The 14845-nt window shown below is 44.4% G+C and overlaps 1 protein-coding gene across 1 annotated transcript in view; it reads right to left on the bottom strand.

The window, feature by feature from the left end:
• Positions 1-2341: 2341 nt before the first annotated feature.
• Positions 2342-14845, bottom strand: part of gpr157 (G protein-coupled receptor 157) — a 40889-nt gene continuing 28385 nt past the window's right edge. The window contains exon 4 of the mRNA XM_072245074.1: positions 2342-4961. Within this exon, the coding sequence (XP_072101175.1) occupies positions 4794-4961 (168 nt within the window). The 3' untranslated portion in view covers positions 2342-4793. The remainder of the gene's footprint in view (positions 4962-14845) is intronic.

Raw genomic sequence — 14845 nt, forward strand, 5'->3', positions numbered from 1 at the left:
CAACACTGAGGTCCCGGTGGATTCCACAACCTATGGACTCACTTTCAAGGCCTCTACAACTTTTGTTCTCAGTATTATTTACCTATTATTATTATTAGTTTGTTTTCCTTTCCGTATCTGCACAATGTGTTGCCTCTTGTACATTGGTCATTAGACTGTCATTGTGTGTAGCTTTTCATTGACTGTTGTTTGTTTTTATTGTGAATGCCCACAAGAAAACAAATCTCACAGAGTAGTAATATGGTGACATATATGTCCTTTGGTAATAAACTTACTCTGAATAAGGGATGTAAAACAGAACAGCTCACAAGAAACGCCAACCAGACTCGGAATCTGAATGGGAAAAGACGGCACACAACGGCTGCCAGAGGGTAGATAAAGATGAAAGAAAAGCTTTATTTGTCTCATGAACATCAAAAAGTGAAATGTGCCACCTGCGTCAAATCAAATCAGTGGGAACTGGGCCGGGGCCAGCCCGTACGCTTCCAGCATGCCAGCAACTCACTAACACTAACCCGTACATCTTTGGACTGTGGAAGGCACCCGGAGGATACGCCACACGCTCACGGGGAGAACATACAAACTCCGTACAGACAGTGGCAAGAATTGAACCCCAACCTTATGGCTGGCACTGTAAAGCATTGCGCTCCTGTGCCATCCTCGAGCAGTCACAGAATTATACAGCACAGAAGCAGGCCCATCAGCCCATCTGACCAAGATTCCCATCTGAGATAGCCCTATTTGCCTGCACTTGGCCTGTTCCCAACAAGAACAGTTCCATTCCTGCAACCACCACGTTCTGGAGCTGACCTGCTCAACCCTAATGCTACCTCACTGCAGACCACCATGGACTAGCCGGCAATGGTGGATGTTTTTGCCACTAATATCTTGCACACTGTCAGTCTTCCTCTACTCCATGGTTTAATTAATATCATGCTGTCTGTAGCTACATGCCTGAGATGCTGCACGTTATTCACTGTCCTTGCGCACATGTTAATAAACTCGACTTTGAGTTTTATGATGCTCAGATCAAAGTCAGATCAGATCTTCTAGGGTGCATCACAACCTGGTATGGAAGTTGTCATGTCCAAGACCGGAAGAAGCTGCAGAAGATCGTGAACACAGCCCCGCACATCACACAAACCAATCTTCCATCCTTGGACTCACTTTACACCACACACTGTCGGAGCAGTGCTTCCAGGATAATCAAGGACACGACCCACCCAGCCAACACACTTTTCGTCCCTCTTCCCTCTGGGAGAAGGCTCAGGAGCTTGAAGAATCGTACGGCCAGATTTGGGAACAGCTTCTTTCCAACTGTGATAAGGCTGCTGAACGGATCCTGATCCGGATCTGGGCCGCACCCTCCAAATATCCGGACCTGCCTCTCGGTTTTTTTTGCAATACCTTACTTTCCCTTTTCTATTTTATATTTATGATTTATAATATAAATTTTTAATATTTACTATCGATTTGTAATCCAAGGAGCGTGAAGCACAGAATCAAATATCATTGTGATGATTGTACGCTCTAGTATCAATTGTTTGGTGACAATAAAGTATATAAGTAGATTTATTATCAAAGTACGTATACGTCACCACTGGGGTACCACTCTAGCGTTAATGGTTAGCGCGAGGCTATTACAGTTCAGATTTCAATTCCAGCGCTGCCTGTAAGGAGTTTGTACGTTCACCCCGTGATCACATGGGTTTCCTTTGGGTGCTCTGGCGTCCTTCCACCATCCAAAGACCAACCAGTTAGTAAGTTAAATGATCGATGTAAATTGTCCCGTGATTAGGCGAGTGTTAAATAGCGGCTCACTAGGCCAGAAGGGCCTGTTTCACACGGTAACTCTACGTAAATAAACTACCTTGAGATTCATTTTCTTGCAAGCATTCACAGAAGAACACAACAGGCTAAAAAAAAACTACATATAAAGACCGACAAGCAACCAGTGTGCAAAAGACAATGAGCTGTGCAAATACACAATAGTAGTGACAGCATGAGTTGTGTCCATAGGTGGTGGAATCAGTTCAGCATTGGGGTGGGTGAAGTTATCCACACTGGTTCCGGAGCCTGGTGTTTGAAGGGTAATAACCGTTCCTGAACCTAGAGGTGTGGGACTCAAGGCTCCTGTACCTCCTCCTCGATGGTAGCAGTGAGAGGAGAGCATGGCCTGGATGGTGGGGGTTCTTGAAGATAGATGCTGCTTTCTTGTGGCAGTGCTCCTTGTAAATGTGGTGAGGGTTTTGACTGTGAAGGATTGGGCTGTATCCACCAACTTTTGTAGGCCAATCTTCTATTGCTCTAAGAAACTAAGAGAAAAACATGCAATCTAGCAAAAATACTTTATTACTCCAGACAAATACATTACATACTTCTGCAATATAAACAAAAACAATGTCCAAAATTTATCCACAAATCCATTGAGAAAATAGGTCTGGTTTCCCAAAGGGTGATGGATCATTTTCTTAGTATAGCATCCAGGTGAATCAAGTTACACAACATTTAGAAAATTCTTTTACAAAATTCTAAGATGAAATATATGAAAGAATTGCCAAGATGGGTTTGCAGGTACTGGTAGTGCCAAACTTTTAGGCAAAGGTCACCTGAGTTAGTTCCAGGGGATCAGACCTACCGAGGAGGAGCTCACATGACCTCAGGTTCCAGTAGGAAACTCAGAGTGAAACTTCTCACCGGGATGGAGTGCAGTTATTGGAAGTATACCAACTTTGACACTGTTAGCACAAAGACCAGAGCTGCCCGAGCAAACCTTGGTTTGATTTTATTCTCAAGTGTAGAAGATGTTTCCTTATAGAAAAGCATGACGAACAACCAGTTTGTAACAGCGAAGTATAATCGCAGACATCCAACGTTTGGTCCAAACCTTCCCCATGGGTCTGGGGAAGAGGCTGTTTTGAGGTAATACGAATGAGGCATGGTGCCCATGCAGACAGATGGGAAGCGGATGTGTGGTGAAGATAATTCAGGGTCAAATGTGTAACATTATACAAAATTATTACATTCTGTCACTGTGTGACTCCAATGTACAGAAAGAGGAGATTCCTCAAGTTCATCTCGTGGTGTTTGATGGAATTTCAAGGACCTGAAAAACTTAATTAAATATCAATCTGCCTGACTTGGGGCCTGGAGAAATGGCTTCAATAGCCCTGCACTGACTAATTTGTGGGGGGGAGGGGTAAGAAAAGAGTTTAATCTTCCTTTCAGACTGTGACAATGGAAAATTGGTTGTAATTTCAATCTGGGGCTCCAGGTTGAAGAGGTTGTTAATATTTCAACAATCCAGCAAGTCGACCAATCACAGTATCAAACTGGGGCCGCAAATGAGATGGAAATCTTCAAGCGTTGATACGTGAGTGGAGGTGGACCAATGTCATTCACTAAGTCGTGTTTAGGTCTTTCAACACCATTTTAGATTATAATTAACCAGAATAGATCATTGGGTACACTTGCCCGATTTTCTTTCAATAGACACAGGGCATATTCAATGTCCCTCCATCAATAGCCATTATCACGATGCAAATCTCTCGGACTGTAAGCCAATTCAATGCTTTTCACATTTTTATTTCCCCTCTCCACACTACCTTTAAGCTTTGCTTCAGGTTCCCACAGAGGCAAAGGACATACGTCAGCCCAAGCGGGAGAATGACTGACTCAGTCAGTGCAAGATGAAAAGGCCGGTTGCTGGACGACGAGCTACTCAAAGTGGTATTGAAGTCTTCGACTGTTACGTGAGCACAATGTCTGTATGTGGTATATTTGTTACTGCATGGAGACAAGGCAAATTCAAGATTGAGATCTGCCCAAAAGATTAGGAAAAGTAAAAAAAAAACAAGCTTTTGTTTAAAAAGATCAAGAAATGGTGAAATTCTTTGGAAAGATTAGTTCGAAATGTATAAATCGCTATTTATCAGTGTTGACATTATAAATAAGAGACATCAGTCCAAATTCCCTGCAGCCTCTCGGTATGAACAGGCAGAATGTGAATAAGACTTAATAGACTCCATTGAAGGCGATACATCAGAATCAGGGAGAAACACGTTTAGCAAGGGAGCTCAATGGGCAACATACCGTCAAATTATTGTCCAGAGTACTTGTTTGAACTTTGAAGTAAGGAAGGCAATGCTCAAAATGGCATTACAAAGAAAAGTTGGTAACTTCTAAACCGGTTAAGTAGAGACTTATAACCAGCCGCATAGCCCCTTTAACCAGCACCTTTAACAAAATAACTAGCAGTGTATACCAACAGAAAACACACCTTCAACCTCAGTACAATGAGGCACAAAGAGAAAATGGGAGGGGAGGAAGGAGGGGGAGGGGGAAGAGGAGGAAGGGGGAAGGGGCAGGGGAGGGGAAGAGGGAGGAGGAGGGGAAGAGAGAGGGAGGGGGAAGGGGGAAGAGGGGTGGAAGAGGGGTGGAAGAGGGGGGAAGAGGGAGAGGGAGAAAGGGGATTCCTTACAGAATATAATATTTAAACTTAACTAGAATATAACTGGATTTACTGTAAGTGGATAGAGGCACTGTGGTTCTGAAAGCACCCCACTTTGGTAGTTCAAATGCTTGGATGGTCCTAGCTCCAGCTCCTGAGCATTCTGCAGCAAACACCACCAATAAAGGCCGATCTTCGTCTTCAGCACAACGCGAGCGAAACTACCCTGAACTTATTACAAAAGTGCAGCGTATGTTGTACTCCAGTTTTCTTGGGAATAGGTGAAGATCAGTTAGCTCCGATGCCGTTGGACAGCGTTTGCCCGGATGCGCATACGGAGCAATCACGGCTGCTGTTCCTTGCAGTTGTTCACCGTGGCTTCGTGGGGCACTGCGTCACTCTCACACTTGCAGCAGCTGCACAGACCGGAAACCAGCCGGGACCGAACAGCTCGAGTGCACAGCACGAAAGTTATGCAGTTGGCTGCTCCTTGAAAGGTGTTTCCTATCCCCTGGTAGAGAGAGAGCAAGAGAGAGAGAGAGAGAGAGAGAGAGAAATGTCAGCAGGTTGAAACAGTGCCATCGTTAAATTCCTGTGGACAGCCGGTTCTGTGCAAGGCATTCTTGTCAGTTGCTACCGATAGTTCAAGGGGTGCATTCCTATCACGACTATAGTTTCAAAGTCACTGTTTGCGAATACTCTAGGATGTCCAAAAGGAGCGACATAAACTCTGTGGCCACTTTATTAAGTACACCTGCTCATTAATGCAAATATCTAATCATGTGGCAGCAACTCAATGCATTAAAGCATGCAAACCTGGTCAAGAGGTTCAGTTGTTGTTCAAACCAAACATCAGAATGGGGAAGAAATGTGATCTAAGTGACTTTGACTGTGGAATGATTGTTGGCAGACGGAATAGTTTGAGTAACTCATAAACGGCTGATCTCCTGGGACTTTTCACAACAGTCTCTAGAGTTTACAGAGAATGGCGCGAGAAACAAAAAACATCCAGTGAGCAGCAGTTCAGTGGGCTAAAACACCTTGTTCATGAGAGAGGTCAGAGGAGAAGTTGTGGTTCATAGGTAGAAAAAGGGAGGAGGTCTTGAAAAACAGAATACAGGGAGTTAGGAAAGAAGCTGAGAAGCAGGACCTCAAGGTTAGTAATCTCAGGATTGCTGCCTGTGCCACGTGACAGTGAGGATAGGAATAGAATGAGGGGGCAGATAAATGCATAGCTGAAGAATTGGAGCGGGGGACAGGGATTCAGGTTTCTGGATCATTGGAACCTCCCCCAGGGCCAGTGGGACCTGTACAAAAGCGACGGGTTACACTTGAATCCGAGGGAGATCAATACCCTTGCGGGCATCTTAGCTAGAGCTGTTGGGAGTGGTTTAAACCAATACAGCAGGGGGACGGGAACAAGTGTGATAGGGCTGAAGATGAGCCAGCAGGTTTACAAGTAGACGATGTAATTTGTAATATGAATATAAGGAAGGACAAGCCAATGACTGGGTACAACTGCAGACAGAGCAAAGAGTTTAGTTGTACCACAGAGGCAAAATTCATAAGGGCAAAGAATGCAGGACTGAAGGTGCTGTATTTAAATGCATGTAGCATTCGGAATAAGGTGGATGAACGTGTGGCGCAATTAGAGATTGGTCGATATGACGTGGTGGGCATCACTGAGTCGTGGCTGAAAGAAGGTCATAGTTGGGGGTTTAACATCAAAGGATATAGTTTGTATCGAAAGGACAGGCAGGAAGACATAGGCAGTGGTGTGGTTCTATTGGTAAGAGATGGAATTACATCTTTAGGAAGAGGTGACGTGGGATCAGAGAATGTCAAATCTTTGTGTGTGGAGTTAAGAAACTACAAGGTTAAAAAAAAACATTATGGGAATCATATATAGGCTTCCATATAGTAGCCAAGATGTGGGGTTGAGATTACAAAGGGAGCTAGAACAGGCATGTAATAAGGGTAATGTCACAATTGTAATGGGGAACTTCAGTATGCAAGGGGATTGGGAAAATCAGGTTGATGTTGGATCACAAGAGGGGACTTGTTGAACAGCTACAAGATGGCTTTTTAGAGCAGCTTACGCTCGAGCCTACTAGGGGAATGGCTTTCTTAGATTGGGTGTTGTGTAATAACACAGATTTTATTAGTTAGCTTCATGTAAAGGAACTCTTAGGAGGCAGTGATCATAATATGATTGAATTCATACTGCAATTTGAGAGGGAAAAACACAAGTCACATGTATCAGTATCACAATGGAATAAAGGGAATTACAGAGGCGTGAAAGAGGAGCTTGCCCAGGGGGATTGGAGGGGGATACTGGCAGAGATGATGGCAGAACAGAGATGGCTGAAGTTTCAGGGAATAGTTCACAAGGCGTGGGATAGATATGTCCCACGGAGGTTGTTCTCAAATGGCAGGGGTAGGCAACTGTGGCTGATATGGGAAGTTAAGGACTGCATAAAAACCAAGGAAAGGGCATATATCTCAACCCCACATCTTGGCTACTATATGGAGGCCTATATATGATTCCCATAATGTTTTTTTTAACCTTGCAATTCCTTAACTCCACCCACAAAGATTTGACATTCTCTGATCCCATGTCACCTCTTTCTAAAGATGTAAAAACCAAGGAAAGGGCATTCCTGAGGAGACTGAGGTCCTTTAACATCTGCCGGACGATGCTGAGGATGTTCTACGAGTCTGTGGTGGCCAGTGCTATCATGTTTGCTGTTGTGTGCTGGGGCAGCAGGCTGAGGGTAGCAGACACCAACAGAATCAACAGACTCATTCGTAAGGCCAGTGATGTTGTGGGGATGGAACTGGACTCTCTCACGGTGGTGTCTGAAAAGAGGATGCTGTCCAAGTTGCATGCCATCTTGGACAATGTCTCCCATCCACTACATAATGTACTGGGTGGGCACAGGAGTACATTCAGCCAGAGACTCATTCCTCCAAGATGCAGCACTGAGTGTCATAGGAAGTCATTCCCGCCTGTGGCCATCAAACTTTACAACTCCTCCCTTGGAGGGTCAGACACCCTGAGCCAATAGGCTGGTCCTGGACTTATTTCCTGGCATAATTTACATATTACTATCTAATTATTTATGGTTTTATTACTATTTAATTATTTATGGTGCAACTGTAACAAAAATCAATTTCCCCCGAGATCAATAAAGTATGACTATGACTATATAAGGTAGCAAAAGTGAATGGGAAGTTGGATGATTGGGAAGCTAAAATCCAACAAAAGGCAATTAAAAAAAACTATAAGAAGGGAAAAGGTGAAACATCAGGGCAAACTGGCCAATAATATAAAGCAGAATAGTAAAAGTTTTTTCAGCTTTATAAAGAATAAAAGTGTATGTCATTTAGTTAGATTTTCAGAAGGCATTTGATAAAGTGCTTCACATGAGGCTGCTTAACAAGATAAAATCCTATGGAGTTACAGGAAATATACTGGCATGGATAGAGGAATGGCTGACAGGCAGGAGGCTGACAGTGGGAATAAAGGGGGCCATTTCTAGTTGGCTGCCAATGACCAGTGATGTTCCTCAGGGTCAGTATTGGGATGGCTACTTTTCACATTGTTTGCTAAAAATTTAGATAGTGAAATTGACGTCTTTGTGGCAAAGTTTGCGGATGATATGAAGATAGGTGGAGGGGTAGGTAGTGCTGAGGAAGCAATGCGAATGCAGCAGGACTTAGACAAATTGGAAGAATGGGCAAAAAAGTGGCAGATAGAATACAGTGTTGGAGTGTTGGGAAACGTACGATAATGCATTTTGGTAAAAGGAACAACAGTGCGGACTATTATCTAAATGGGGAGAAGGTTCAAACATGGTGCAGAGGGACTTGGGAGTCCTCGTGCAAGACTCCCAGAAGGTTAATTCACAGGTTGAGCTGTGGTAAAGAAGGCAAATGCATTTATTTCAAGGGGAATAGAATATAAAAACCAGGAGATAATGCTGAAGCTTTATAAAACACTATTCAGGCCACACTTGGAGTATTGTCAACAGTTTTCACCCCTTATCTCAGGATGTACTGTCATTGGAGAGAGTCCAGAGGAGGTTCACAAGGATGATTCCGGGAGTGAAGGGGTTATCATACGAGGCGTGTTTGGCAGCTTTGGGCCTGTACTCACTGGAATTTAGAAGAATGCTTGGGGATCTCATTGAAACCTAACAAATATTGGAAGGACTAGATAGGTTGGACGTAGAGAGGATGTTTCCTCTGGTGGAGGTATCAAGAACTAGACGGCACAGCTTCAAAACTGAGTGGTGACCTTGAAGAACAGAAGTAGGGAGGAATTTTTTTAGCCGAAGTGTGGCGAATCTGTGGAATGCTCTGCCACAGACTGTGGTGAAAGCCAGATCCATGGGTGTATTTAGAGCAGAAGTTGATAGATTCCTGATTGGTTGGGGCATCAAGGCATACGGTGAGAGGGCAAGTGTATGGAGTTGAATGGGATCCAGGATCAGCCATGATGAAACAGCAGAGTGGATTTGATGGGCTGAACAGCCTAATCCTGCTTCAATGTCTTATGGTCCTATGGAGGATGGCCAGCCTGGTTCAAGCTGACAGGAAGGCGACAGTGACTCAGATAACCACACGTTACAACGGTGGTGTGCAGAAGAGCATCTCTGAATGCACAACAAGTGAATGGGCTACAGCAGAAGGCCACACCAGGTTTCATTCCTGTACCTAACAGAGTGGCCACTGAGTTAGAATTAAAGACTTCAAGTCTAACAGACAGGCAACAGAACTGGCATATAGCTGAAGCTGTGTTGTAGAAACGGAGCAGAAGTGGAGAAAGTGAGCAGTTTTAAGTTCCTAGATGTCAATATCTCTAAGGACCTAACACAGTCCCAACATATCAATGCAGTTATAAAGAAGGCAAGACAGCGGCTAAATTTCATTAGGAGTTTGAGGAGATTTGGTATGTCACCAAAAACACTTGCAAATTTCTACAGATGTACCGTGGAGAGCATTCTGACTGACTGCATCACCGTCTGGTGTGGGGTTTGGGGGGCGGGAGGGGGGGGGATTGCACAGGATTGAAATAAGCTGCAGAAAGTTGTCAGCAGTCAGCTCCATTACTAGCCTCCCCACCATCCAGGACATAGAGCAATGCCTCGAAAAGGCTGCATCCATCATTACAACCCCCCTCGCCCAGGACATGCCCTCCTCTCATTGCAACCATCAGCGAGGAGGTACAGAAGCCTGAAGGCACACACTCAATGATTCAGGAACAGCTTCTTCCCCTCTGCATCCAATTTCTGATAGACTTTGAACTCATCAACACTACTTTTTACTTTTTTTACACTACCTATTTAATACGTTTGTACATACAGTAATACTGACTAATTCACAGTTTTTTTCTATATTATCAGTATTGCATTTTACTGCTGCTGCAGGGTTAACAATTTTCATGACATACACTGGTGATATTAAACCTGGTTCTGATTCTAATTACAGGGGTCCCAGTAATTCCCAAGAAGTTACTGGCTACTATAGTGGAGTGGGCCACATCATCTCAGAGAACTGAGTCCCCTATAGTTCAAAAAGAGGACTGGCATAGATCGGAATCAGTGATAGTTCAAAGTTCAGAGTATATTTATCAAAGTATATATACATTATACAACCTTGAGATTCGTCCCCTAACAGGCAGCCACGAAATATAGAAGCCCAAAAGAATCCATTCAAATAAAAATTGTCGAACACACAATGTGCAGAGAGAAAAAAAGACAAGTCATGCAAACAATAAACGCAAGCAAATAGCATTCTGCACTAAAGTCCACAAAGGGAGTCAGTTCCCAGACCCTCGAGTTCAGAACTCGAGCTGAACTGGCCCGTCCCTCACCTCGGGCCCTAATACCCTGACCTTTTCAATCTGGCCCAGCACCTGAACTGTCAGCCCAACATCAAGTTCAGTCACTTCGATGTGCTGTGGGGACCTGGACCCCACCACTGCCTCAACTCAGCCTGTACCCAACCTTTCCCCAGGGAAGCAACATGTGTTGGGTAACACCATGAGACTGAGGGGCAAAAGCTGTTGGAGGTGTTGGTGGAAGTTGGTTGTGTAGTGGCTAATAAGAGACAGCATAATTTTAAGATGCATGGAGTAAAGTGTTGGGGGGGGGGGAAGTCTGAGATGTAGGTTTTAAGCTTTTGTTTAAATACACACTGAGGGGAACTTGAGGGGGAATTTCTTCACTCAGAGGGAGATGATAGTGCGGAATGAACTGCTAGCACAAGTGGTGAATGCAGATTTAATTTTAACATTTAAGAGAAATTTGGATAAGTACATGGACTGGAGGGGTATGGAAGGTTATGGTCCTGGTGCAGATCGATGAGACGAGGCAGATTAATGGCTCGGCAAAGTCTAGATGGGCCAAAGGGCTTGTTTCTGTGCTGTGATGTTCTATGACTCGACTCTGAGTGCATGGAACGCCCTGCCAGGGGTAGTGGTAGAGCCAGATACACTAGGGGCATCTTAGAGACTCCTAGGGACGACAGATCAATGAGAGACTATGTGGAAGGGAAGGATCAGATTGATCTCAAAGTACCTTCGAGGTTGGAACAACATCGTGGACCAAAAGCCCTGCACAGTTTATGCTCTGTGCTCATCATCCCAAAGTAATATCGGTGAACAAACCCAAGTAACCTTCAAAGTAAATTTGCTTCACTGCAATCAATAATCTGTAACCTCCCTTTCGGAGTCGAGATGTTGAACTGTCTGTACGGACTGGCTTTTCTGTGGTGTAAACTAAAGTCTCAGAGGCGCACAGAAGTTGCGGCGTGGCGTGTACGGGCTGGATTGAGGTGGTGGGCTCAAGAGTGGGGAATGAGCCAATTTTTGGCCGTTGCCGGATGGACTTGGAGGCAATTTGATAAGGTAGATCCAAGGAGAGGCAGTATCAAGGTGGCGGGGCCCAGGCACATGCCCAGGAACAAGGAAAGATCCGAAGTTTGATTGATTTAAGTGATGGGCTGAATTGCAAAAATTAGGAACAGGCTGAGTCGAGGTGGCTGGGCCCAGGCCTAACAGCGTATCGAAGCAGCAGGGCCCGTGTCCACCAGCGACAAACGACTTGAGGTTTGGACAACTTAAGCGTTGGACCAGATTGAAAAGGCCATTGTATCGGGGACTGAGGTAAGGGCTGGCCAGCGTTCGGCTCACTGCTTCGAAAGGCTTATTCATCTCTGCACTGAAGAGAGGCTGTGGCCTGCAACTAATGGGCTCCTTAATCAGCTGCAGTGACTTCTGGCTTCGTGGCCGAGGACTCACTTTCATGAACTTCAGTTCAGAAAGTTATTTGCTTACTTTCATTGTTTGCATAACTAGTTTTACTCTCTCTGCACATTGGGTGTTTGACGGTCTTTTTTAAAATGGGTTCTACTGGGTTTTTTTGCTTTGTGGCTGCCTGGAAGGAGACAGATCTCAAGTTTGTGTATACTGTAGCATACATACTTTGATTAGAAATATACTTTAAATTTTAAGACACTTGAAGGACATGGATAAAGTTGTTTCTAAACACCACGCACAATGCTGGCTGCTAAGAGAGGTGGATCTGGAGTTCGGGTAGGTGGAGACAGAATTAGGAAGCCACAGGCAGAATTCTTGCTTACTGCTTTACAGCTGTCTTTGTGGACTCTCTAACTTCTCCCTTGCTAATCTCCTCCAGCACACACTCTGGCAGCAACTTCCATAGACACACCATCCTCAGCTCCTCAGGTTTATTAAATCTCTCCCCTCTCACCTCAACCTACACCCTCTAGTTCTTGATTCCCCAGGCCTGGGGGTGGGGAGGAAGACTGTGTGCATTCACCCTACCCATGCCCACATGATTTGATCTCAGTCTCCTGTGATGCCATGGTCTGTCTGACCTCTTCTAATAACTCGGTGCTTCAACTCCTGGCAACATTTTGCAAACCTTTTCTGTACTCTTTCCCATTTAATAACATCTTCCTAAAGAAGGGTGACTATTCAAATTAAATGTCTGGACTTCAGAAAGGACTGTCCTGAGTCCTGAGTGACAGTAAACTGGCAGTTTAGTGGTACCATAAAAACCCATCCAGCTATTAATCTGAATCACTTAATTGCCAGTCTGTGAACATAACAGAATGGATTGTGGTTCGGTGTCAAGCATAAGGACAGAACAATACCATAACAGACAACACAACAGCAACCAACAGTTTACAAGGCAATAGCGCACACAACCATGAGCAATCAACAATTAGCAGAACAGACACATGCGCAAAGCTGTGTACATGTTATCAAACTACTTTTTCACAAAACTACAAAAGTTTATTTACATGACAAACACACAAAGTACATTAAGTATTTACAAGACACTGAGTAAATTCAAATTAAAATATGATTACTACTGTTTATAAAACAGTCAATTCTCGGCGGGGGGGGGGTGACCATATGCTCCCTCTCCAAGGACAGCCGGGCACCAACATATCCTTGGAAGAGGGGCTGGCAGAGCCCTGGACCTTCCACCTCCTAGACCCGTGAATGGCTGCCTTGGCCAGGCCCAGAAGCAAGCCCACCAGATTGTCCTCCTGACCCACCCAAACTTAAATAAGTGTGAACATATGAACAGACTCAATAGTTATCAACAGAAAAAGGAGAGCTGAAAGACCATTTAACGGACGTTGTACAGAGACAGTCAGGGTATTACACCTGAGTGAGTCTTGTCCAGAAGCTGGAGAGCTACAGAAAAGAGGTTTCAGAGATGACGTGTAGTCCTGGTGGTGATGGGATTTATAGCGTCTCTCTGATGGCAAATTGATGAATAGGTGATGTCAGTAACTGATAGCCAATGATCTTCTCCACTGACTAAACCACTTGCTGCTAACTGGACTTGGCAGCAGGGACCCAAATGGTAAGAGAGGTGGCAACAACACTCGTCAACGATGTCCGATTAAAAATTCATCAAAGTTTTCTAAGCTGGTGTAGGGAAAACGATCTCTGCTGGCTTTCCCCATGATGAGTATCACATGCTTATCGCACTTCAACGAACTGGTGATGGTAGTCCCCAGGAATTCGAATGACTCGACCACAGACACAGCCTGATCATTAATTTCCAAAGGGAAGCAAGTAAGGGATTGTCAACAGAAGTCACTCATCACTTCCACTTCTTGATAGTGTTAAGCTCCCAATATGTTGTGAGCACACCATGCTTCAGGGTTGTCTACCTCTCTCTGATGACAGGTCACATCATTATTGGAGATGAGACCAACTACAGTTGTGTCATCCACTAACTTTAAGATGCAATGGATTTGTCTTTACACAGCCCTGGGGGAGAGGACTAGAATATAAAAGCAAGAATGTAATGCTGAGGCTTTGTAAAGCACTGGTGAGGCCTCAACTGGAGTACTGTGAGCAGTTCTGGGACCCTCATCTAAGAAAGGATGTGCTGACATTGGACAGGGTTCAAAGAAGGTTCACGAAAATGATTCCGAGATTGAAAGACTTATCGTATGAGGAGTGTTTGATGGCTCTCTGAGCCTGAACCAACTGGAATTCAGAAGAATGAGAGGTAACCTCATTGAAGCCCATCAAATGTTGAAAAGCCACAATTGAGTGGATGTGGAGAAGATGTCTCCTCTGGTGTGGGAGTCCAAGACTAGAGGATACGGCCTCAGAATAGAGGGACATCTATTTACACCAGAGATGAGGAGCAATTTCTTTTGCCAGAGTGGTGAACCTGTGGCATTTGTTGCCACAGGTAGTTGTGGAGGCCAAGTCATTGGGTATACTTAAGGCAGAGGTTGATAGATTATTGATTGGTCAGGGTATGAAGGGATACAGGGAGAAAGCAGGAGATTGAGACTGAGAAGGAAATGGATCAGCTATGATGAAATAGCAGAACAGACTTGATGGGCCAAATGGCCTGACTCTGCTCCTATATTTAATGGTCTAATTGGGAAACTTCCATCTCCAAAGGACATCCAATCTCACCTAGTCTCACCTACCTGTCATATCTTGTCCACCAATGTGGTCAGCTTTTTAACTGCCTCCTCGATTCAAGGCAATTCAGAATGGACAATAAATGCCAGAGGAAGTTCAAAATAAATTTATTATCAAAGTATGAGAGAGAGAGAGACTGACTAAACTTTTGCTCAGTACCGTAGTAATTTTAAGTATCGCACTGTACTGCTGTCACAAAACACAATTTTGTGACATTCTGATATGGGTCTCCATTGTGGACTGAGAGAGGGAAGGACACAGGGAGAGGGGAATCATGGTTGGGAAAAGGGGAAGGGAGAAGAGCTGGAATGCGAAGGAACAGAGAGACATTTTGTATGATCAATAAACCATTTGCTTGGAATGAAGTGACCTTGCCTGGTGTCTCAGGGCTGGGTGTG

The sequence above is a fragment of the Mobula birostris genome, chromosome 27 (genome assembly GCF_030028105.1).
Source record: "Mobula birostris isolate sMobBir1 chromosome 27, sMobBir1.hap1, whole genome shotgun sequence".
Classification (NCBI taxonomy): domain Eukaryota; kingdom Metazoa; phylum Chordata; class Chondrichthyes; order Myliobatiformes; family Myliobatidae; genus Mobula; species Mobula birostris.